Raw genomic sequence first — 26052 nt, forward strand, 5'->3', positions numbered from 1 at the left:
CTACTAATATGTGAGTGTCAATGTAGGTAGGTAGGTACATTTATTGTCACAATATAACAGGTTATATAATGAAATTGAGTTTTGTGACTCCCTTCTGCTACATAGCAGACAATAGACATTAATCTAGATGTAATAAACAATATTCAATGATCAATGGAGCAGTGCTGATGATGAACTTGAGTTAAAAGTCTGATTGCTTGCTAAACTTCAACATCTCTTCCCCGAAGGCAGCAGGGTGAACAGGCTGTGGCTGGGGTGGGTTACTGTCATTTAATATCCATTGGGCTCTGCATATATGCACCTCACCTCACCGATATCACTGATGCTCGGGAGATGGGTACCAATGATCTTATGAGCAGTTTTAATCACCTGGCCGTGCATATCCCAGTTTGTGATGTTTCCAGTCAGGCTGCTTTCTGTTGCTCCTCTGTAAAAGCTGACAAGAACGTGCCGTGGGAATTTGGCCTTTTTAAGTTTAAGTTTTTGAGCTTTCTTCACCAGCGTGGAGATATGATAATGTCAGGTTATCTGTAATGCTGATTCCCAGGCTCCACGGATGGTTGTTGGTAGGTTGTTCTCTGAGCACCACTCTGCAAGATCAATTTCCTCCTGTCTCATCGTTGTTGTCATCGTCCGCAAACTTCACAACAGAGTTCTCTCCATGTCGGGGGATGCAGTCGTGGGTGTACAGCGTGAACAGAAGGGGGCTGAGCACACAGCCCTGGGGGGCTCCAGTGTTGAGCACTAGAGTGAAGGAGGTGTGTCCCCCTATCCGAACTGACTGGGATCTGTTTGTGAGGAAGTCGAATATCCAGTTGCAGAGTGTTTAAACCCAGAGTGCTGAGTTTGCTGATCAGTTTCATGGGGGACATTGTGTTGAATGCTGAGCTGAAATCCACAAACAGCATTCTGATGTAGGTGTTGTTTTTCTCAAGGTGTGTGAGGCCTGAGTGGTGGGCAGTGGAGAGGGCATTCTCTGTGGATCTGTTGGTTCTGAAAGCAAACTGGTGAGGGTCCAGGTCGGCTGGGATGTTGTTCTTAATGTGCTGAAGAACCAGTTTCTCAAAGCACTTCATCAGAATGGGGGTGAAAGCCACAGGGCGGTAGTCGTTCAAACTAAACACTGCACTTTTTATAATTAAATGAATAATAATAATAAATAAAAATATTTTTATTTAAGTGCATGCATGGATCAGCTGATAAGCTCTTTGTCCATGCATGTATGTATGCTTATGTGTTTGTGTGTGTGCGGGAGATCTTCTCCTGAGGCTGTTTCCAGACACTGCAGCACCCAGCACTCCTACACACTCACACACACAAACACACACGCAGACATACACACATTGAGCACGATTCCAGAATGGAAAACAACAGGCTGTTGCTGGGCACCGAGTGAGATAAAAAGAAGACAGGAGAGAGGAGAGGAGAAAGTAGACACCCGGTTAGCAACTGTCCTCACAGCATCCCTTAAGGCTTTAGCATGCACTGAATTAGCTTGCATGTCTGGGCCAAAGGCAAGCTAAGTGAAAGAGCAGCCGGGCTTATAGCTATCTTCAGGTTTCAGGTAGGTCAATCAGGCTGGCCTCAGCTGCAATTACTACTCACTACAAAAACAATTAGCTATTTCCAGCAGGATCCTATAGCGTCTGAGGTGTACAGTTAGCCTACACAGCTATCTTAGCCTCCTTGAGGATTACCCAAAGGTGGAGCAGGACCCCTGTCACAGCTTACTCTGTTTCCTTAGAAACTGTATCTATGGCAACAGCTTTCCGAGTCCTGAAATACACCTGGTGCTGGCTGATGATGTGTTGTTTCCTAAGATCTGAACAGGCCAGGTGTCACTGAGATTTCCTATGCTCTTTATTAACTTAAACCTGCCTCATAAGAGACAGGGAAATAGAGTGGGTGAGATAAATTTTAAGCAATGCCCCCCTAATCTGGTTTGAATCCCCTTTGCAAGAGGCTTCTGTGAAAATAGCTACAGATTGGCCAAGCTGCTACAAGACAGCAAAGGTTACATATTAAATATATTAACAGTTCTATTTCATTAAGTTGCTGCTAAATTATCATTTTGGCTGTATCCACTCCATGACAATGTCAATGAGAAACCTGGAAAGCTTTGCTTATGTGGGGGTGCAACCAGAGTTTGGGTTTAAGGATTGTTATTTCCTGTTTAATTTTGTTATAAATTTCTTCTTGTGTTTTTGTGAACTTTTCCTTTCCTTTTTTTCTGTGTTTCCTGTTTTACTTTGTGGTTATGTTTGCCCCGTGTGTTCTTGTCTTGTTTTACTTCCTGTCCTTGTGTTTCTGGGTTGGTTGTTAGCATCTGCCTTAATGGCTAATGTCTATCACTTGTGCCTTGTTGTCTTCACCCTCCTGTTGTATTTAAGTGGTTTGCTCCCTTCACTCAGTCAGGGCATGGATGTCTGTATCAAATTTCATTGGACCAAAGTGGTGGACCAAGAAAATGTCACTGCATTCCCTTTTTATCTAGTGTGGCTAAAAACATACATTGAGTTGTTGTTTATGGTTAGATACTGGATAAATGCCTCCTGGTTAACAAACTCTCTCTAACACATATGATGTGTGAAAACTATATGGTGACAGAACACAACACTAATGCAACCTGAGCTTCTTGCAATCGCCCACAATCACCAATACATCAATCATGGTGCCCGCAGTGTGAACGCACAGTAAGAAGCTATCATCGCAGCAACCATAATTTACAACTGGAACCATATCATTAACATCTGCAAGTCACCTTCTACAGTCAGTGTGTCTCCTGCTTACCACCATAACAAAAACAATACAATGACATGTCAGCTGACACAGCAACAATTCACTGACACACTGGCCACATCACAACCTAGCCTACCTTCATAAGCGCCTCTGTCTTTCACTTATCTTTTTTTTTTTTGCCTCTCTCTCCAGTGAAATGTCAGCCAGTGAATGTCAGCTGCATTAATATTTTACAACCAATTAAATAAAAGCACACATCATGCATGTTTAATGTCTGACTGCTGAGAGAGCCAACTTTGCCCTCCTGGCCCATTGTCTACCGGTAGGCTGGGCTAGTGATAGAAAGACTAGCATTCAAATCCTGTGTTCACTTTTTTAACTTGGTCTTTCCCCTGCCCTGGCTGTGGTCCCACGACTGTTCCACAACCTATTTTGGGTCCCAGCTCGGTAGGCTTTAGACAGTCTGACCCTGTTGACACAGTAACCCAGTAACAATGCAGTTATGTATGTTTGGCCATAATACAGACTTGAGGCTTCATCTCTACTGATTTTAGCAGTGACTGTACTTATATAAGAACTGCTAATGCTTTATAATATTGTGAAGTAATAAAATCTGTATCAACAAATTTGGTAAACAAGCACTTTTCGGTGGCCAGCCAAAAGACAATTTGTACTTTTGTTGTCCTGTCACATTCTGTTAGCTTGCATTTAACTTGAACATATCCCTCAATAAAATTGTAATGAATATCAGCTTTGTGTTGTCAACAACCATAAAGAGACGCTGATGCAGCTAGAAGCACTGTCTTGCAGATCTATACTGCGGTCTATTCCATTGGTTCCTAACCATTTTGGCTCCCCCCCAGCCCTTCCATTAGATCCCTTTCACATTCTGGTAAGGACCATTTTGAATAGCTATGTCCGGCTCCCCTGGTAAATACTGGGGATATAGAGAAATAGACATAAATCACTGCAGAGCAAACAAAACAACATCTCAAGCAAAAGGAGAATCCCAATAGGCCAGGATAAATATTAAGCCTCTCAGATTATGTTTGGGGTAGGGGGCAGCACAAGTTATTATTTGCACTTTGTGATTTAAAGCAGGGTGTGAATGTGAGTGTGAATGGTTGTTTGTCTTTGGGTGGCCCTGCGATGGACTGGCGACCTGTCCAGAGTGTAACTCGCGTTTCGCCCAATGTCAGCTGGGACTGGCTCCAGCCCCCCCTTTACCCTGTACGCTGGATAAGCAGTTGACGATGGATGGATGGATGGATGGATTTAAAGCAGCTACGATCAATATTTTTAATGATATTAGATCAAATTACTTTTGTAATTGTGAAAGGGGTCACTTGTAGTGTTGAACTCACAGGAAGTTGCCATCAAACTCGGCAGCACCACTCAGTTTCTACAGAGGTTTATAGTGAGTTTTAGCTCATTGTTTTGCTGTTAAAGCACTTAAAACCAGCTGCTACTGCTCAGCACCAAACGGAAGAAAGGAGTTAGCTACTAGCTGGTAAATTGTGTGGAGCGTTTTGAAGCTAAAGAGAGACAGACATTTTACTCATGAGTTGATAGAGATCAAAACAGAGCTAAAAGGAGAGTCAATAGTGGGTGGCCAAACTTAGAACTCTAAATGAAAGATAATGTTGCTCTGCTCAAGGCATAAACAGGCAACTGCTTGATAACAAGTTCACCATGAAATATCTTGCTATTAGCATCAGCCTATTTTATGTTATGTTTTAATAAAAAGCTGAAACATTAAACCCTTTAAATTAATTTATTGTTTATATAACCTATCTCTCTGGTAAAGTATCAAATACACGCTGGAACATTTACAATGGCTAAATTTTTCACACTGCTTTAGAGAAAGTTTAATGGTCTTCTCAGGTCACACCTGTACTCTGATAATTCAAATAAAGAAAATGTTCCCAGTTAAGTGACCTTGTTGGTTGATGAAATTTCACTGTGTTTGATGGCTGGATACCAACAACGACGAGGTGAGACGACATGACAAGTGCCCTACTTTAGGGTTAACAACATATGGAAGCATGCATATTTTACCTCCATATATTTGCATAACTATAAGCATCTCAAGGGTGAGGTTGAAGGTGAGGCTAATTTCAATACTGTTGTTTTATTAAACAAAACTTGGGTGAGCCAAACAGTGGGTTAAAGTCAGTCAAGGCAAGCCACATCTCTCCCTAAAGGTAGACAAAATAATCTAGACAAAGCTTTTTAAAGACAATCAAAATCAAGGAGAACTGTTAAAAATAGAATTTTTTTGTTTGTAGTAGCTGGTTTGTTTGTCTGGACCTCTATACTGAGGCGGGATTCAATATACACTTGGTAAACACTACAATAAGTTCAGTGTAAAGGTCTTACTGATTCCTAATTTCTATTACTGTATCAGCAGGAGGGAAAAGAGATTCATTGGGGAATAGTGATTTGACAGGTTGATTAACATCCAACAACAAATCTGCGCTCTGTCTGTCTGCCTGTAATTCTCTCTTCATCCCATTCTCTGGCCCTCTCTGTCTTTCCTTCCTTCCTGATTATCTGCATTAGCTTAATGAAGAGCTACTAAGGTCTATGTGTGTCTTAGAGTTCCTGTGTTATAGAAAGACAGCAAGCGACTTTTCACTGTTTCTCCTCATTCAGTCTCTGCAGTAGATTGTCAGTGGAGTTATTTAAGCAAAGTCAATTATACTGCTGCACTGTAGATTTACATTTCCACTTTACGTCTACCTTAAACTGTCTAACACGATAATCAATACTGAAACAAAAACACACCGTGCAACTGCATTTATTGAGCCTCTTAACCACCAATGGTCAGTCATTTAATTTAACCATAATGCTTGCTATTAAACAGTTTGATTAATTCAGTTCAGTCAGGTCTTGATTTGTGAATGCACTTCACACTATGGTGGTTGATCCTCTGCCTCTACTGCCTCTTGCAGTTTACAAGCTGCAACTACAGGTGCTGGTCATATAATAAGAATATCATCAAAAAGTTGATTTATTTCAGTAATTCCATTCAAAAAGTGAAACTTGGATATTATATTCATTCATTACACACAGACTGATATATTTCAAATGTTTATTTCATTTAATTGTGATGATTAAAGCTGACAACCAATGAAATTCCCAAATTCAGTATCTCCCCGAAAATTAGAATATTACTTAAGACCAATACAAAAAAAGGATTTTTAGAAATGTTGGCCAACTGAAAAGTATGAACATGAAAAGTATGAACATGAAAAGTATGAGCATGTACAGCACTCAATACTTAGTTGGGGCTCCTTTTGCCTGAATTACTGCAGCAATGCGGCGTAGCATGGAGTCGATCAGTCTGTGGCACTGCTCAGGTGTTATGAGAGCCCAGGTTGCTCTGATAGTGGCCTTCAGGTCTCCTGCATTGTTGGGTCTGGCGTATTGCATCTTCCTCTTCACAATACCCCATAGATTTTTTATAGGGTTAAGGTCAGGCGAGTTGGCTGGCCTTTTAAGAACAGGGATACCATGGTCCTTAAACCAGGTACTGGTAGCTTTGGGACTGTGTGCAGGTGCCAAGTCCTGTTGGAAAATGAAATCTGCATCTCCATAAAGTTGGTCAGCAGCAGGAAGCATGAAGTGCTCTAAAACTTCCTGGTAGACGGCTGCGTTGACCTCGGACCTCTGAAAACACAGTGGACCAACACCAGCAGATGACATGGCACCCCAAACCATCACTGACTGTGGAAACTTTACACTGGACTTCAAGCAACGTGGATTCTGGCCTCTCCTCTCTTCCTCCAGACTCTGGGACCTTGATTTCCAAATGCAAAATTTACTTTCATCAGAGAACATAACTTTGGACCACTCAGCAGCAGTCCAGTCCTTTTTGTCTTTAGCCCAGGCGAGACGCGTCAGATGCTGTCTTGTTCAAGAGTGGCTTGACACAAGGAATGCGACAGCTGAAACCCATGTCTTGCATACGTCTGTGCGTGGTGGTTCTTGAAGCACTGACTCCAGCTGCAGTCCACTCTTTGCGAATCTCCCCCACATTTTTGAATGGGTTTTGTTTCACAATCCTCTCCAGGGTGCAGTTATTCCTATTGCTTGTACACTTTTTTCTACCACATCTTTTCCTTCCCTTCGCCTCTCTATTAATGTGCTTGGACACAGAGCTCTGTGAACAGCCAGCCTCTTTAGCAATGACCTTTTGTGTCTTGCCCTCCTTGTGCAAGGTGTCAATGGTCATCTTTTGGACAGCTGTCAAGTCAGCAGTCTTCCCCATGATTGTGTAGCCTACAGAACTAGACTGAGAGACCATTTAAAGGCCTTTGCGTTAATTAGCTGATTAGAGTGTGGCACCAGGTGTCTTCAATATTGAACTTTTTCACAATATTAAAATTTTCTGAGATACTGATTTGGGGGTTTTCATTAGTTGTCAGTTATAATTATCAAAATTAAAAGGAATGAACTGAAATATATCAGTCTGTGTGGAATGAATGTATACATTATACAAGTTTCACTTTTTGAATGGAATTACTGAAATAAATCAACTTTTTGATGATATTCTAATTATATGACCAGCACCTGTACATCTAAACTAACCGGGAAAATGCCACAGTTCTCTTACAACTTGTATTCACTTTCTCTTGTCTTTATACTAACCAAGAAAAGACTTATATTCAGTATTAAGTGAAGATGGGATTGCATGCAGGTCTCTTCCTTGTGTTATCCCCCACATTACATCCATTTCAGATCATGTGCACAGTACAAAAAGGCACAAACTGTCACGTCAGACAAACAAATAACAGCATTAGTATGCCAAAACAAGCAGATACAAGAGCATTATTGCTGTGTTTTGGTTTTGGCTTCAGGAGATTAGTGCGGTACAGGAGGTTATGGGGAAATGGATGTACTGCCTGTCAAATTATTTATAAATAAGCAAAGAGTGAGCATGCTGCACAACCGGTCTCCTAAAGATGCTACATGTAGCATTTTTTTAAGTATCAGCATAGGTAACCATAAACAATTGCACCTCTATGGCAGATTTTTGAATGACACTTGTTAATGAACATGTTGGATGTTATTTTTCCTTCAGTTTCAATCCCTTACACCATCTGCCACTGAGACCTCTGGCACTTTAGTTGCATTGGCGCAAAGGGAGCATGGCTTACTAAGGTTGTCTGTCTTATCAGCAATTTATAGGTGTTAAAATGCTACGTGTACACACTTAAAATGTTTCTGTGAGGTGCCACAGATTCAAGAATCTTGGGCAATATGCAGAACTGTCTAATGAAACACAAGAAACGAATGAATAGCGTAAAGCGTAAAGAAGGAACTGCATGCTGATATGACCTGAACTTCAAAGATGAGAAACAACATCATGTCACAAATGAACAAAGCTATGAACACATGCGATGGGCTCAGAGGCGAGGTTACCTGGTAGTAGGCGTGGCTTTGTGAATAGAGGGAAGAGAAAGGCGGGGCAGGGACTTCGTTCAGCCTCTCTCCCTCTGGGTGAGGCCATGCCTCGTCATCAAAGGGAACCTCAGGAGATTCTACCTACGATGTACAGACAGAGCTCAGCATGGTGCAACACACACTCACACGAAGACTGTGGCACACACACTAATATGTAAGTTGCACTGCAGTCTGATTATTTGTCTTGTTGTTATCCAATACAACTCTATATTTCAAGTCTTTGATTCAGGCTGAGCAGGAGGACACTGATGATGAAAGGCCATATCTTACTAATATATTCAGATAATAACATATTGACCAGTACTGCCTTACAAAGGCAGACAGTGGTAACTACAGAAACAGTGAAGTTGAGAAAATGCGGTTTGAAGTTTTAAGGCTACTTACCAAAGTGTGTAACAGCTATATAAGCTGTACCATTAATATTATGACTTTATAGGCAAAACAGTCAAGTCAGTATTTATTTTTATTTAGTTAGTTAGTTTGTACAAAAGAAAAAAGTAATTATTAGATAAAATCAGATGATCTGTGTTTGGACACTCCAAAGGGCATCTTTTAGCAGGAGTGATTTGTCTGGTGTTACTTTTTTCCTTTGTTATAGCTGGATTTATCTACTGCCTTATGTATATACTGAACGTGGTTTAACAAACAATTGTTGAGATGTTGGTGCATCAAAATAGATTAGCATTACAGGAAACAGGTCGGAAAAGGTGTAAATTAGCTTTAGCTAAAGCTAGCTGTGACGGCATTGTGTTACTTTGTTGGCTTTGTAGGGCAGAGTAGATGAGGAGGAAGAAAATAAGTTTTCAGTACAGTATTAAGGCTTCATATACACATATACAATATATGTATCTGATTTGTTACATCACAACACAATATGTTATAGGATATATGCACACATCATTTGGTTATTTATATGTGTATATGTAATACAAATGTGCACTTAAGAAAAGTTACAGAGAGCAGGAAGGAGAAAGTGTGTGTGTGTGTGTGTGAGTGTGCATGCGTGCATGTGCAAAAGAGAGAAAGAGAGAGAGAGAGGAAGAGAAGAGAACATGTACATGGGGAGAACAAGGTGGCGGGTCCATCTGTCATACAGAAGCTAAGCCAGATCCAGCACCTGTGGTCATGCGCATTCATAAACACACATGCACGCACACACAACATTTGGGAAGGAGGAGTTCTCAAAATAACCTTAATACCCAAACACACCATCAGTAACACACACATTCACCACATACACACATCACAGATTTTATATAGTTAGACAGGTGAAGATCAGCTGAAATGGATCTGTTTGTAAAGCGTGTTGTGAGGCTGATGATGATGACAGTGATGGTGAAGATGAACCTAAGTGCTCATTAGTGAGTGTGGTTGGGTACAGATGGCAACCAATAAGGACTACAGCCTTAATCTCTTCTGCTGAATTTCCAAAGACAATACAAATTTACTGTACATTGCTGTCGTACAATAAACAGACCACACTGATGGATGGATGGAAAAAAGATAAACAAATCATTCCATATATCATCAATAAGTGGATGGCCTTACATGTCTTACATGAAGTGATGCACAGGTGATATCCAACCACAAGGTGGAGCTAAACACCAACATTTCCTTCCCCAAAGTGACAAAATGAACTGATTCAGTTATGTCTGAGACTTTTCCAAACTTTGAACATCGTGGTGACTGAGTCAGTGCAGAGACAAACGAATGACAGTGTATAATGACACACCACTAATACACATACTCATCAGCTCTGACTGCCTGTAGCATGCTTAAGGCTGTTGTAACTTACCTAATACACACACACACACACACACATACACACAAACACTCTCTCATACTACTACTGACAACGTAAGAGTTGTTAATATAAATAACAAATATTAAAATAAAATAATACACTAACTGATAATCACTCATGCCAGAATTTAGAAAGGATGAAGAATCAGCAGGGGATGATACAAAGAAGACATATAGAAAATGACAGTAATGAGACAATAAATAGAGTAATTAAAGGAACAGAGGAAGCCTTAGCCATTTTAAATCTTATTTTTAAATGTCTGTCAGCTGTTTTAAAAATCACTGTTAAGCCTCTTGTGGCTTGAAAAAAATTAGGTTTTGCTTGAAAGAATGACAGAGAATCCAGAGGAAAAACCACTGTGTTAATGGTACTTTGATCACGTTCTTTACTACCATGTAATTCAACAGGGTGGCAAGTTACTTCATATTCTTAATTTGCATATGTAATTTCAATGGACTACAGGCCTACTTTTGTTAGATCTCACATATATTGTAAAAGACCACAATTATGATTTACCAGACACCAAAAAAACATCACAGTCCAAAGTACTGTAAAATAGAGGATCTACAAAAGATAACACACATTATGGAGAATAATGAGGTGTGTGTGCATGTTCGGGAATATGTGTGTGTGTCTGTGTGTGGTCGGAGCTGTAAAAGTACAGTGATGTAAGCAATAATCTGCAGACAGATACAGCCCAATCAACCAAAATAAAAAGATTACCCGGCTACGCTGTGAGATTATGAGTGTGTGTGAGATGCGGGGGGGCCAAAGAGAAAGGGAGCCAGACAGACACAGACCGAGTGCAGAACAGAGAAAGTAATGGGCCTCATTACTAAAAAATGGGACAAGCCTTCGACTGGATCCCTGCATGCGCAGTTCCGCAAAAGTATTCTCCTGGTACAAAGAAAGGCTCTGTGCATGGAGGAAAATTTAGGCCAGTATCCTTGACTTCTAAGTACTTTAAAAAAAACTAATTCTGCAGCCATATTGAAACTGGTCCCTCTGCTTCTGACTGCACTTGAACTTAAAAAGGAGGCGCCGCTGCCACCTTGACCAAAACCACATGAAGCACTTGCTTCAAAAACGAAAGTTGATGACATTAGGCCTGATATTAGACCTGATAGCATCTGAATAAATTACTTCACAATAGACATTAAGCATATCACTGCAGCTGACACAAACTCTTATCTCTAACATCTCATCTTTTCAGGGACTATGACAAAGAGGCTTAATTTAAGCTTGACTGCATTATAATTTTGCAATTTATCCAGTGGCGTTCAAAACAGGTTTCAAACTTAAAAGTTTCACAAAGAATTGTATAGTCGTTCAATTTAAAGGGAAGTTCATGATCATACTACAAACAAAAGAGTATCCCTACAATAAAAAAATGTAAACAAACGATTGGCAACCCTGTCTCCTAGAAATTATGATTATACACTACTAGTATTTGCAACACATACATTTTTAAGGAAATGTAATGCTGCCCAAATTACATTTTTATCAACACATTAACCATTGTTAATGAACGTACCTGCCAAATTGCAAACTATTCATACTGTAAGCATCAGTAAAATGTTCAGTCTTAATGAATTTCATTTGTTTTCCTACATTTTCTACTCCTGCAATAAAATATCTGCTCATAGCAAATAAAGCATAATTTTTTTTAGAGCAGACTATTTCATGGTTTTGTTCAGCACTTTAGTAAAGTTAGGGAAAGATTATGGTATTGGTCTTGTCTTAAATATATCCATAGTTAACAGTGACGCACAAGCACAAGAAATAGCAAGTTTACCTTATTAATATATAACCACAACCACAATATTTCCCTTAACTTAACCAAATTGCTTTTGTTTGCCTAAACATAATGACACACGGGATGAGAAGTGTCTTGTAGCAAAGTCCTGCACCTTGTCTGTTCCCCCCAACATAATCCAGGCAACATCACATTTCCCTCGCAATGGGCAAAACAAATTAGTATTAATGTAAAAAGGGTTGGGATTGGAACATACCCTCACTCCCAAATTGAGTGACAGAGATTAACACTAGACCAAAAATGAAGTTGTTATATTCTTCTGCTGGTAAAAGGTTGTTTACAATATTAAGATATTGTAAAACACAGCAGGAAAACTGGGCTGTTGAACATAAACATTTACGTGTGATAAAAAAAACTTAAAATATACATCATTTGTCACAAGAGTTTTTTAGACGTAATGATTGACAGACAGGCCGGTAATCTCTTGGGTGATCACAATGTAAGCCTTGAGCTGTGTGTGTGTTTCTAAAACAGAGACAGACACGTAGACAGTTTTACCTAGCAGATGTAATGCGGAACAGATTGACAATGTCAGAACAATATGCAAGCCGTGTGTGTGTCTGGCATACTGATGTATACAGTTACCTGTGCAGGCGTGATGTGTGTGTGAGTAACGTATCCGTGAACGTGTTGAATCTGAGATAACTGCCGCTCCGCCACCTGAACCAGCTCCGCACCCCGCAGGTCACCGCGGCGGCTGAGAGATCCGTCCCTCCCAAGTGATCGTTCCCTTTCTCTTTCCATGGTCCCGGCTCCCCCTCCCTCTCTCCTCCAGGTCCCCCCCTCTCTCTCCTCCCTGCCCTCCCTCCCCAGGGTCCCTCCGTCTCTTAGCTCTCTGGCTACTCCCATCGGGTGCTGATGGCAGGGGTGTTGGTGAAGTTTTGGGGCACCTGGTGACGCCCCTTCCTCTTCTTGATACCGATACTTCTATAGTGAAAAAGGAGGAGAAGGAAAGGGGAGGAAACCAGATGGTAAACAAGAGGAAGGCAGACCAAGAAAGAAACCAGACAGAGGGAGTGGCACGGACAAAGAGGACAGAGGTGGTTGGGAAGACGAGGTATAGGAAGCAGAGGGAAAAAAAGTCAGAAAAAGTCAGTGGTTAGTTCAGAAGTAGAAAAGATTTAGTCAAGCTGTTTAACCACCATAAAAGAGCATAGCAGAGTGTGTATGTTCATGTATGAGTGTGAGTACACACATGCATGTGTGTAATGAGTTGTTTTTATAGGTCAGTTTTTGTGTGTAAGTGCATGGGGCAGTCCAGGTGTACACTCAGCATGGTAGTAATTGTTTCCTGAGCTTCCTGTATTGTACGTATGTGAATGCACACACACAAGCACGCACGCACGCACGCACGCACGCACGCACGCACGCACGCACGCACGCACGCACGCACGCACTAGACTTGAAACAGAAGTTTTTAGGCAAAATGAGACACAAAGCTGAATGAGGACAGTGAGCGGGAGACAAGCCTGCCTCAGGGAATTGGTGCGTCTTTCTTGCCTCCTCATCTTTCTATACCTTCATCATGTCGCTTTCCTTTCCACATCTTAGACTCGCACTACAGTAAGTCTCACTATTTCCTCTCCCTCGTCTCATTCCCCATTCTCACGCACTCACCCCTTGCTTCTCTTCATCTTTGTGAAAGAATGATTTTATGTTTTTTTTCTGCTTTACTGGACAGAGTACAGTGGAGAGAGTTTGTGAAGCTGAGGAGGGAGGGTCTTCTTAAGCTAGTTTTTAATCTGCGACATTGTGGTTACATGGTGTGCAACTTAGCCAGCTGAGCAGCTGAGAGGACGGCCCCTCTCGGTTCACTCACTCCTTCCAGCAAGTACACTGATGCAGGTAAAATCCTCTAATCCCTCATTAATGTTTCCTTTTAAATGTGTTCCAATCAGAAGAGGGGATACTGATAAAGAGAAGCAGATGAATTTGAAGAGGATTTTTAAAGCTTCGAGACAAATGGGATTGTTGATTCTCTGATCATATCAGCACCAAGATAAAAGTGTAATTTCAAGACACACAGCTAATATAATGCAGCCACAAAACTACCAATCTAAGTAGAATCTAGTTACTTATTCAGTATATTTCAGGTATTGGACTCACAGCTCGATTTTAACCCAAGGTTAAAGGGACACTTAACTCCAAATGAAAGTGTAAACGTACATTTTAAAAAGCTCATTTTAAGGATTTGCAGCACTCGCATGATAAGACTATTTGGTTGCTAATTGCACGTCAACCTCATTCTACCAAAGCTTAACACTTATATGGAGAGATACACCAGTTGAGAGTAATTTACATCATTAAGTATACAAGCCTAGAGATGTCAAAACAAGTGCTGTAGCAATTTTTAGCAATGTCAAACAGAAAGGAAATGGCACACAAAATACATGAGGAAAACTAAGCGTCATAAAGGGAAATCATCTCTTTGACAAAAGTGCTTTCTTTTTTTGTACATTTCTATTTGTTTTATTTTTTGCACCTTTCACATTATATGTAATCAGTTGCATCAGGTGCCTTTTTCTGCATTTCTTTAGTTTTTCCGTAGTCAGTGTCTATGAATCTAAAAACGCCTGACACATTATACAATATGTTGCTGTATAATTTAATCTTTATGTTGCAGCTCCTGTGATGTAATAGTTTCTAGTTGGTTTAGTATCAAAAAAACTATTGCAATGTCAGGTTTTACAAGGACATTTTCATTACATTTTGCAATAAGCAACAATTACATCATTACTTTCTCACATACTGATCAGGTGAATCAGGAAGTCAGTCATATTACTTTATTGTATGATTATGTACATGAGGGGAAAGAAGAGATACATGTACTTTTTACAGCTTGAAACAACTCAGTGTAAGGTTAACCTTTTTAGTTTAAGGTAAATAAGTTAGAATTAGATTGGGGTTAGGAATTATTATGCATGTAGCGGTACTGGTTATGGTTAGCACAACCTCCCAGGGAATGAATATAAATCAATCAATGTCCTAATGAACTACAAAAACAAGTGTGCCTGTGTGACTTATTATACAGCTCCCCCCTGTGTCTCTAAATCAGTAACTACATAGCCACAGTCTTAATTAAACTTGTTTCCCAAGAGAGAATTTAGATGTTTAAAAAAAACACTGTTATTGGTATTTCTCTTGTGAGTTATTTAGTAACAAATCTGAAGTATCATTGATTCAAAAGACTTTACACCCGTTGATTCAAGATGTGTGATCAATCCATGATGTTTTCAAACTCATGATTTAACTACTGATAGCAAGCCTAGTGACTTATCAGAGCAAGATCAGGGAAACATTAAAGCACTGCATTTGACCCTACAGTGCAGCCGAGTGTCATCTTGGTCAACGACTAAATGCTAAATCTATTCTAGAAATTGTGTTTTGAGGCGGGGAGTGGGAGGCTGCTTTGCACAGGAGAGCACTTCTGTGCAGAATAGTATCAGCTAATTCCTGCAAATCCAAATAGACATGGCTATGTGCGCTCTCCCCCTGCTGCATACTTTAACCTCATTTAGACTGATTGGGAGTAAACACTGCTCTAACAAAATGAACTGATCTGAACCCATCTCATGACCTTCAGCAAATTTCATTTCCTCTCCACGTCCCGCTCTGATCCTCTCATTCACTGTCGACTCGCTAATTAGTCCAAAATGCCTCAAAAAAATCTTAAAAGCAGCAATTGAACAGCCAGGCACTAAGACCCTGAAGAGACCTTGGCTCACACTGTTGTCAAAACACTGCTGCTACTGCCCTCTGCACTCACATGCATGCACAGGAACACACACACACACACACACACACACACACACACACACACAGTCAGCCATAATCCTATATTTGGCGTTTGATTTTCACATGGCACAAGAGCACTTCTGAATAAATTAACGCATGACTGGACAGAGACACCAAATATGTCTGTTTCTACCTCACAGTGTGTCTGTGTATGTGTGTGTGTGCGTTTCTGCTTGCTCGACTAGCAAGACCCGAGAGCTCCTAATCAGGACTGTGCCTGCAGATAGCCTGCTGAACACTCTCTCTCTCTCTCACACACATACACACACACAAACACACACAGAGACTCACACGTGTGCACACTGTTGCTGTCATGTGTTAGTGTGTCAGCCAGGCTTGCGTAGCCAGAGAAACGTGACTATATTGGTAGCACATTCAGCATCCTAGTCCATGTCTATGTGTTAGTTTGTATCTGCGTGTGTGTGTGTGTCAGAGTAAAGCCAGGCGTTAGTCACGCTTGGTGAGATATGAAAGAGCAGGGGATCCTCTGCCGTAAGGGACTTCTCACACACACACACGTGCCTTCATCTCTCTCTCTCTCTCCCTTTCTCTATGTCTTTTCATTCTTTCTATCTCTCACATCACGCTCTCTCATGCTTTATTGGCATGAAGTACAAAAGTACTTACTGACAAAACAAGAACAGCTGATGACCAGATTAATTTAGCAACAATGAAAAAGTGACAGTAACAAATTGGTTAATAATATAAAGTCAGCCAATAACTAAGTCACTCAACCAGTAGTGGACTCAATGTGCACCCCACAAGTCTCTGATAGTAAATATCCAGTGCATGTTTTGATCCCCTTTTTTGTTGCCTTTCTGAACATAGCTAATGCTATATGGTGATATAATATAACTGAATGGCGCAGTGTTAAAGAGAAACACTTGGACTGGGTATTTGAAGTTAAAAAAACAAACAGAATCCACATGGAATTAAAATCTAAGATCAACAAAAAGATGGAAATGTTCTTTACACTTCTAAAACTTATGATTGGAAGTATAAACCGAAAAAAAACAGAAAATGAATTATTTAAAAGCAGATGTGGTGAAAGTAGCATATCATGGCTGAAAAGTAAGACAACCAAGTATGAAATGAAAGTTATTTAAAATGTTTAAATTAAAGTTTGGACATAAATATCTTTAATAAATCTAAAACCTGTGATCTAATGGTTTACTTATGTTTAAGGAAGTGCAGAAATATTTAAAGCTAGAGAAAGAGAAGACCTAACTGACTTCACCAAGGCTTCAGTCAGTATTCAGTAAAAATACACAGACCCGAGCAGAAAGGGAGGAACAGATTCATCTATTTTGAATGTGTTGAAATGTCTGACCTAGTTAAGGTGTGTTTGATTTATCTTCTCAGGCACTTAAACAGCCTCAGCAATGGACACATTGCTCGCAAGGTAAAATAAATGTAGTTCACCCTCGTGTAAAATGTCTCCCTCTCCCCTCTATGCACTGTTTGTGTTTATTATGCTTGTCTCTTGTCTTGTATCTTACATTTGCATGTGATTAAATGAAACACTGTATGTTGTCTGTGTCAGTGTCTCTCACTCTCTGGGGTTCAGTATTGTTTAACTAATCACTTCCAGTACTTATCCAAACACTGGTTTTGGTCTTGCCATTACTTGAATACAAGATGCCAAAATACGCTAGAAGAAAATAGTATTATTTTCATTATTTCATTTAATTATTTTCAGCAGAGTAATTTTTCCATTAACTGCGATCCTTTTTAGTCCAAAGGTCAAATAAAAGACAAATATTCTTTACCTTTCCACACATAAGTTACAAGCTGGAAGTGCAAACATTAGCCAATTGTAGTGCATTTTGACTACATCTCCAAATTGCTGCTTTATTATACTATGCTGTTTTTCCTGCATAGCATATTGTTCCAATATTTAGTAGTAGTAGTCATGTCCCCAAATCAGCATTATCATACCACGTAATGTTTGAAATACTGTAATCCTTAAGTACTGTATATGTAATTATTTTTATGTCACTACATTTTGCTGTATCACTACTAGCCTTTTGTAAAGTTTAGTTAAATTTTTGAGCGCCAACTATTCTGCCACATTGTAAACACTATTATGAAGACACTTGACTGTATATACCACAGATACATCACAAACACGTCATCCCATACTGTCCATGACACCAGTCAGCAAGATACAGTATGGTTCAGTAGTAGTAGAAGTACTTCACACACCCAACTGGTCAATTTGTGTGGAAGACTGGTAAAATATAGACAAAATGTGATGTTCACTAAATCCAGCAAACTGTTATAAACGCTGACCTTTTTTCCCTGTTTCAACAGACAGTTACACATGTTGAATAAGGGGTTGTTCATCTAAAATAGTAAAAACATCCTTATTTAAGCATCATTATATCTCAACACTGAGAATTACTAGTCTGTCTTCCCACTCAAGACACTGATAATAATAAAAACATAATAATAATAAACAGGCGGTTTTAAGTCTGCAAATGGATGACGGTAGGTGACCAACATGACCATCTGTAGAGCAACTTCTTTTTATCCTCAGGACATACTCACTAGTTATCCTCTCCAGCTATTCGTGTAGAGGACATAACCAGTGCTCTTACAGTGTCAACCACTCGTGTTGACTCTTTCTCTGCCTCGCAGTTGTCTCTCGGCCTCACTCTACGTAACAGGCTGTCATGGTGAGGTGATCTAATAGGACAGAAGTGAAGTCCATACAATTATGGCCTAACTGCACACATACACACATACACAAATACACAAAGTCCATTGGTCCAACAGTATTTTCTTACAGTACTGTACATGAATTTGTCACCGGACCTTGAACAGCCTCCTCTATGTCACATCATCTTTTAATTCAAATCAGTGAAATTACATCACTGGTCTGACTGCTAACCTAATGTAACATATTTAAACATGTAAACAAAACCTATATTTTCAAAACAAATATATTGACTTTTTCTTTCTGCCACCATATTTCTCAAGCTCATGTTCAGCTTTCACTGTGCTATTTAGACAAATTTGTAGACCCATTTATGAAGTCATTTTTGGGTTAGCTGTGTGTTTAATGGCTATTCAGAGATGCAGCACAGTGTACCAACAGTTCCTCCACATCAAAGGCACAGTTCCTTAAGCACTTGGGTGGAACTTTAATATTTCATGTGTTGATTTTCCACTCAACAGTTTCAGAGTACTTTGCAAGATGATGACTGCATATTTCAGCCTGAGCTCATTCACTTAACATTGCCTGATGTTATGTAATTAGTCAGCCGGCATACTCATAAGGGATATGTGATATTAATTTAATTATGGGTCAGGGATGCCAAAGACCTGTCAAGATGCTACAGTTTTCACATTCATAATGGAATGAATGAATTTAAGGCAGCTTCAAATTGTTAGAATATGGATTTACAAGGGAGACAGATGTGAAGAGCGACCTTAGTTTAGTTAAGTTTTAAGAAATGTATTTATTAGAGACACATAACAGGGGCACATAAGACCCATCCATCGATTTTCTACCTGCTTATCCAGTTAAGGGTTTTGGTTGTTTGAGCCTATTCCAGCATACTTCAGCAAGATAAGGTCTGCCTTCCTGTATGTACAATTCAGAGCTACCTGTCCTGGACTTGGGGGGGGGGGGGGAGTAAACACAGGAAGGACATGCGAACTCCTCCTACATTAAGTGTTGGTGAGTTTGAGACCAAGATTTTCTTTGCAACAGTGTCACTCAATCCACTGCACCACTGTGCAGCCATCCTCTGAGCTGTCCAGATACCAAACCTTAATACTTTTTTGGTACCAAAAGCTGTCAAGTTAAAAAAAAAAATTCTTGGAAATCATTCTTTGATCAAATAGTTTCTGATTTAAATAATATTTTTACCAATATTATGCTGTTCCTTTGAAAGCAGCTTGTGTTTAGACAACATTTACGATTTGAGATGGTTGGCTTCTCTATGTGACTGTAAACAATGGAGGTTATGGAAAGTGTTTTCTTAACTTGGGGAATATTTAACAGAACAATACAGCACAGAGGCTACTGATCCTCACCGTCAAATAGCATAGAAACAATATATCAACTATAAGCTTAAACAATTTTGATAATTGAATAATCGTTAAAGAATGACAAATGTATACTGGTACCAACCTCAAAATGTGACAAGCGAGTTGTAAGGAGAAAGTTGAAGAGGAGCACAGGAAGTGCATGTTTGAGGTTAGGGGTTAGAGGTGATAACTTCTTTAAAAAACACACATTCCCCAAGAACATAAAAATAAATTCAATAACTCTATAAAGATATGTATAACAGTAAGTTACATTCTCTCTGTAATTTTTGTAAAGATGGAAATAACTTTTAGTGGTGAATTAAAATGAATGAAGCATCAAATAACATTGTTACAGGGCTTACAGACAGCAGAACACAAACTTGCTTTCCTCTCTCCCTGTCTTTACCTCCCTAACAAACACAACTTGGACCTCTCTCTCTCTCACCTGCCGGCTACTAACTCTCACTTTAGTTTACCTCAACCCAGAGTTCCTTGACAAGCTTAGTCATTACCTCTTTCCTTCTCTCTCTCTCAGCACATTTTGCCTTAGTCAGACTCTCTCTCTCTCTCTTTCTCTCTCTCACTGTCCATTACTTTACCTCTACCCTCTGCACATCTCCCTTTCTCTCTCTCTCTCTCTCTCTCTCTCTCTCTCTCTCTCTCTCTCTCTCACTCACACACACACACACACACAAACACACACACACACACACACAGCCCTCTACCTACCTTGCATCCAAACATCAGAGATATGGTGTTGTTGGTGCATGCTACTTTGCAGTGGCACAACATGTGGCTAATGTTAGCTAGCTGGTCCCGCGCTGGGGGGGCATCCTAGTCTTCATACACACACACATGCACACATGCACATGCATGTGTTCTATCAACCGCGCTCCATCCCGTCCCACAATCCCCCACTCCGCCGGCCCCCACCGCCCACCGCCCCCTGCCCCCCCACCGCCTGGCTACGGTCCTCAGCTGTGGCAGGCCGGCGTCCTCTCTTTCTCACTCTTCATCGCTCTCATCTTCATCATCATCTTCATCTGTGTAATCCTCATAGCTGGTCAGGATGCAGGGAGCAACATGGTCACTGTCTGCATGTGAGTCAGTGTATGCGTATCTGAATGTGTAAGCACATGTGTTTGTGTTTTCAGTGTGTTGTTGTCAGCGTGTGTAGGTCAGTCTGTTTGTGTTTGTGTGTGAGTGCGTGTGTGTGTGTGTGTGTGTGTGTGTGTGTGTGTGTGTGTGTGTGTGTGTGGAAATATAGTGTGCGTGTGTGGTTGTGCATGTAAGTATGTGCATGTGTGTGTCAGTATGGATGTGGTCTCTCTTGTCCTCCTCTGCAGCAGCAGTCTCAGTCCTCTATCTCCTCTCTCACTATCTGTGTGAGTCTGTGCCTCTCTCGTTCTATCGCTCCCCTTCTCTCTCTCTCTTGCTTTCTTTCTCTCTATCTGTGTGTGTGTTTCTCTCTCCCTGGCTTGCTCACTCTCCCTCGCTTCGCTCCACTGTCTCTCTTGGCCCGCCTCTCAACAGTAAGATCAATGAAAAACAGAAAGAAAGAAAGAGAAAGAGAAGGAGAGACCTGCACACAGAGGTGGAGGGAGGATTAAAAATGTGTCGTCCCTCTAGTGTCCCCCTACCTCTCGCTCTCCTGCTGCAGTGATGCTCTGCCTTGTATAGCCATACACCAGTAAGCGCGCGCGCACACACACACACACACACACACACACACACAAAGAGCGAGGAGGAGGGGGTAAGGGTACAGTATTATACGGGCTAGTGAAGATTGAATTGACCAAATATAACATTGGTGGAGAGAGACTGTTAGAGAGACATCAAGAATGAATGAGTGAGGCAGAGACAATGTTGTTACATCACCTAAAGTCACAAGCCATTATCTCCCAAAAAACACACATGCACACCCACTACTGGGGTGACTTGTTCAATTGACATTTGAACACAGCATTGTTTTTGCGCTGGGACGACAATGTTGGCATACAGCCATTTAAATTACATTACATTTATTCATTTAGCTGACGCTTTTATCCAAAGCAACCTACAATTGCTATACATGTCAGAGGTCGCACGCCATCAGCGATGGGTTAAGTGTCTTGCTCAGGGACACAATGTTGGATGGGTCACAGTGGGAATTGAAACCGGGTCTCTCACACCTAAGATATGTGTCTTATCCACTGCAGGTGACCGGGATGCATGATCAGAGTTGCAGAGACACTGTAAACAATTATCAATGTTCCCATTAAACCAGCACAAAATCTTTACCAAAAAAATGCAGATATCTTACTCATTCTAAAAGTAGGTTGTCCCATCCACACTAACTGAGATGCCACATATTTGCCCTGTCTGCCAAAATGTTGGTATAAGGCATTCATAATGTAAAATTTCAAAGCGCTATGATCCAGGAATTCCAGTTTGAGTAACAGATCCTTGAGTTTGAAGGTTTATCAAGCACCAAAACACTTCAGAATACTCTGAGACAGGATTTCAAAGCTCTGTAAAGTTATCATAACAGCAATTATTTAATCTATTGCCGCAACAATCGCAAGTACACAATACAAATACACCATTTATGTTACAAAATAATCTGCCATGAGTATGTTGTATGTATTTGATTGACCACTGGTGCGCATTGCCGGATTACGTCATGTTGCGGCAAAAGTTGAGCCAGGTTCAACTTTATTGCTGGACAACCATGCATTTTTTTGCTGGAGCCCTCTGTGCTGGCACCCCTGCTGTGTCGCCGGACTGGCCTAATTAAAATGAATGAGAGGGCTGCATTTTTTTCTTTGGTCCGGACATGGCCTTAGGTGGAAGTTATTGGCAGGACATCATCTCTGTATTCAATTATTAGTAGTGACATAGTGAAATGGGTACTGTTTTCGGCTGTATTTACTTTAAAAATGAAGGAAAATATAGTTTACACACTGCTATAATAGCATTATTAAACTCTCATTCAGAAGGAATTACAATATATAAGATCCCAAACTATGCGTTTACCAAAGAAATAAGTCACTAAGGCTACGTTCAGACTGCAGGCCAAAGTGACCCAAATCCGATCTCATATGTGACTCAGATCTGATCTTTTTATGACAGTGTGAACAAGCCAAGTCACATGGAATCTGATCTTTCCCTGTTCGGATTTGGGCCACTTTCATATGTGGTCCAAATCTGATACAGATTGTATCTTTTTAAATGCGAGTCTGGACACTCAGGTCGGAATTGATGTGACTTTGACGTCACTCTAGAGCAGCTGTTCTGCTGTATATGGAGCCTCTGTGAACGAAAAACCTCCACAAAAGCCATAATTAAACATGTGGCTCCTCTACCTCGCTATCATCTGCTCACAAATTCACTTTCTTACACTTGAAATCCACCGAACCGCGAGCTTTCTTCTGAGTTATGTGCATGATATGTCTGTGTGGACATAGTGGAGAGAGAGAAAGAGAGTGAGTTGTGTGGCAGTTGCGTTGTACAGCGCCAGAAACCGTAATGAAAAGAACAGAAAGTTGTGGACACTTGTCATAATTTGTGAGAAATGTGACCCATGAGAGGACAATGAAATACGAGAGTGTCCCTTGAAAATTTGGAGGGTAAGCAAGTAGGAGCTAACCTGGGCTAACCTCTGTGGCTCCTTGTTTACTTCTGTACAACAGTGTGATGTCATGTTGTTCTTCTGCGCATGCGGGTCACTTTCAGGCCGCGGACAGTTCACACTGAGAGTCTGACATTTGGACAACAATAATGTGAACTGTCAAACAAAAAAATCGGATCTGGGAATAAAAATCGGAATTGAGCCTAGTCACCAAGTCACTAACTTTAGCATCTAGATGGTCACAACTTATTACATATTTGGTACTAATTTAAATATTTGGCCAAAATTTGTGATCACAACAGAAAGTGAAGCAATTTAACTTTGTGTGAATTTAGCCACATGCTATCTATGTGAACATTACAATGTGGAGGAGAGGAGAGGAGAGGAGAGGATTTATGGGGGATAAAGGACATAGGAAGTCAAACAAGTCAATGCGCACTCTTCAAGCGAGGCTCTTGATGCTGACGGCTGGGCCATCTGGACCATCACACACACAGACCCAAACACACACAGTAGTCTCTCTGTGGTTGTCTCTGTCTTCTCACCTCGACTGGAAAACAAACAACACAGCATGAGAGAGAAGACAGAGAGAGGGAAACAATGTGCGAGAAAGCAGAGGGTGTAGCGAGAGAATGGAGCAAACGGAGGGTGATTTTAAGGTCACTAACGGGAAATACACTGGGAAAGATGCTGAAAGATGGAAAAGAGGGGGAAGACAGGGAGAGACAAGCTGATACTATATAGAGGTAATTTGATACGTTTACTGATAAAGAATTCAATCCACAACCCAAGACTATGCCTCAAGTTACATTTAAAGCCGGTAATCAGTAATGAGAAATTATTTTTAGAAGGTTTTCCAACTGTACAGAGATAAAAGATGCACAGATAACACGCCTGGAGGAGCCAATTAAGTCTAGAAGTTGATGCAGGTAGACAAGTCGTATAAATAATGCAATGACATGAAAGGTTTTTCTGAGCATAGCAGGGACTTCTTGAAAAACATTCTTCTACATAAAGTTACACATGTAAAATATGTGTGTTTTCTGTGTAATGCATTAATAATAAATTAATATTTGATGTTGATAATTGGTTAACCAAAATGCAAAGCTTAAAATCTATGTATACCAAATTACTAGATATTGTCCTTTTATTTAGACATGTTAGACATATTTAGACAATAAAAGAGTTTCATGGAGGGAACAGTGTGTTTTACATCTACCGTCATTAAGACTTTTAGTAATATTTGGTGTGCTGTTATATTTTTTAATGTCTCTTTGGTAGACTTTGTTTTCTATATGATTCATTATAAATTTTGAGTTACTTAATCTGGTCCAATTTTAAACCAGTAATCCATGAGATCCTCTTTTGTGTATTTGTTGAAGTTCACTTGTTTGATGGTGACATTTTTGGCATTCTATGCTTGTTTTGATGTTTTTTGCACTGCACATCATGAATATCACTCTTCAAACATTGAGGCCAACTACCTGAAAAAAATGGGGTCCTAAGATTTCTTCGCATCAGAGTTTAGAGGAATAAATGTAGGAGCTCTCATAAAATGCATACAGACTGATTGGTGCATTACAATATCAAAGGGGGCATATTACTATGAAAATGTTCTGGATTCAGACACTTTTCCGACATGTTTTTGTTCATGGATTTATAGAAACTTCAAATTGGTTTCTTCCAGAACAAATTGGGAAGTTATGTTTATGTTTTCATAGAGTCAGCTTTGGGTCAAGTGCCACTCTTCCAAAAGTCTTGGCTTGTGCGTTAAGCTAGCCCTTCTGAGACCGGCTATATGAGCCCTCTGTGTTTGGCAAGAAACAGATGGAGATCCTGCTGATGTGTGTGCATACGCATGTAAACACACACACACAAACACACAAAAATACATTCATACATCTGGGATAGCCACAGGCATTTTGGCTCATGTAGCTCATGAAACATAATGTGAGTGTAAAGATATATGTGTAAAGAATATATCACACAGCAAACTACTAAAAAACAGAAAATAAGGAAGGAAGAAAGAATGAAGTAATATAAGAAAGAAAGAGATAAAGAAGATGGGACAGAAAGGAAGGACAATTAAAGAAAGAAATGAAAGAGAAATGGAAGAAAGAGAGACAGAGGGAGAGACAGAGGATGCTACATCATGAGCCTAGCAGGCATGCACTACATGTTAACATTAGTAGGTCAGCCAGCACAGAAATAACTACACTGTGTATATGTGTATGTGGTAACCTCATACACTCACAACTCACCAATCAGATTCTCCATTCCACAAAGTTACCAATCAAAAAAGACTCCATACATCAACATTTCAAATACAGTCACAAGATCAGCTTTTAGCAGCTGTGTATGTGTAGTTTCCACATGATTGCTTTTACCTCTATATATAGTATCTCTTCTCCTCTCTCTAAAATGCTGTGTGACGACACACCGACTCCGGCTTTAACCTTATAGCTACAAATATCAACTGCACAGCAGAAAAGTTTGAGGTTTTTACCATTAAGGGACTGTCGTTTATAGAACATTTCATAATATTTCATTCCAAGGGACAAATAGCCAAAGTGCAGTGTTAAGTCTCTTCCGAATAGCTTGAGTACCCAACATGTTGGTGTGTTTGTCATGCATATAGTGCCACTGTGTGGCTAAACACAGACACAGCAGCACCTGGGCAATGTATTCTAAATATAAATTTTATCTCAATCATATCTAACATTTACTTGTATTTTTAGGGGTCCATCATTTCATTTTTCTTCATCTTCTATTTCTCTGATA

At 40.2% G+C, this 26052-nt stretch overlaps 1 protein-coding gene across 6 annotated transcripts in view; it reads right to left on the reverse strand.

Annotated features, from left to right (window-relative positions):
* The window catches only part of LOC119900364 (discs large homolog 1-like protein), a 115591-nt gene that overhangs the window by 74431 nt on the left and 15108 nt on the right, over positions 1-26052 (reverse strand). For 2 of the 6 annotated variants that reach the window (XM_038715222.1, XM_038715223.1), the window contains exon 5: positions 8167-8289. The exons of 1 other annotated variant lie outside the window; for it this stretch is intronic. In XM_038715222.1, the coding sequence (XP_038571150.1) occupies positions 8167-8289 (123 nt within the window). Of the gene's footprint in view, positions 1-8166; positions 8290-12413; positions 12756-20390; positions 20560-26052 lie in introns of those variants that run through there. 3 more of the 6 variants (XM_038715226.1, XM_038715221.1, XM_038715228.1) reach the window with 3 other exon arrangements.

This window comes from Micropterus salmoides, unplaced genomic scaffold (genome assembly GCF_014851395.1).
Source record: "Micropterus salmoides isolate LMB-PRFRI ecotype aquatic unplaced genomic scaffold, ASM1485139v1 Ms_hic_scaffold_13, whole genome shotgun sequence".
Taxonomy (NCBI): domain Eukaryota; kingdom Metazoa; phylum Chordata; class Actinopteri; order Centrarchiformes; family Centrarchidae; genus Micropterus; species Micropterus salmoides.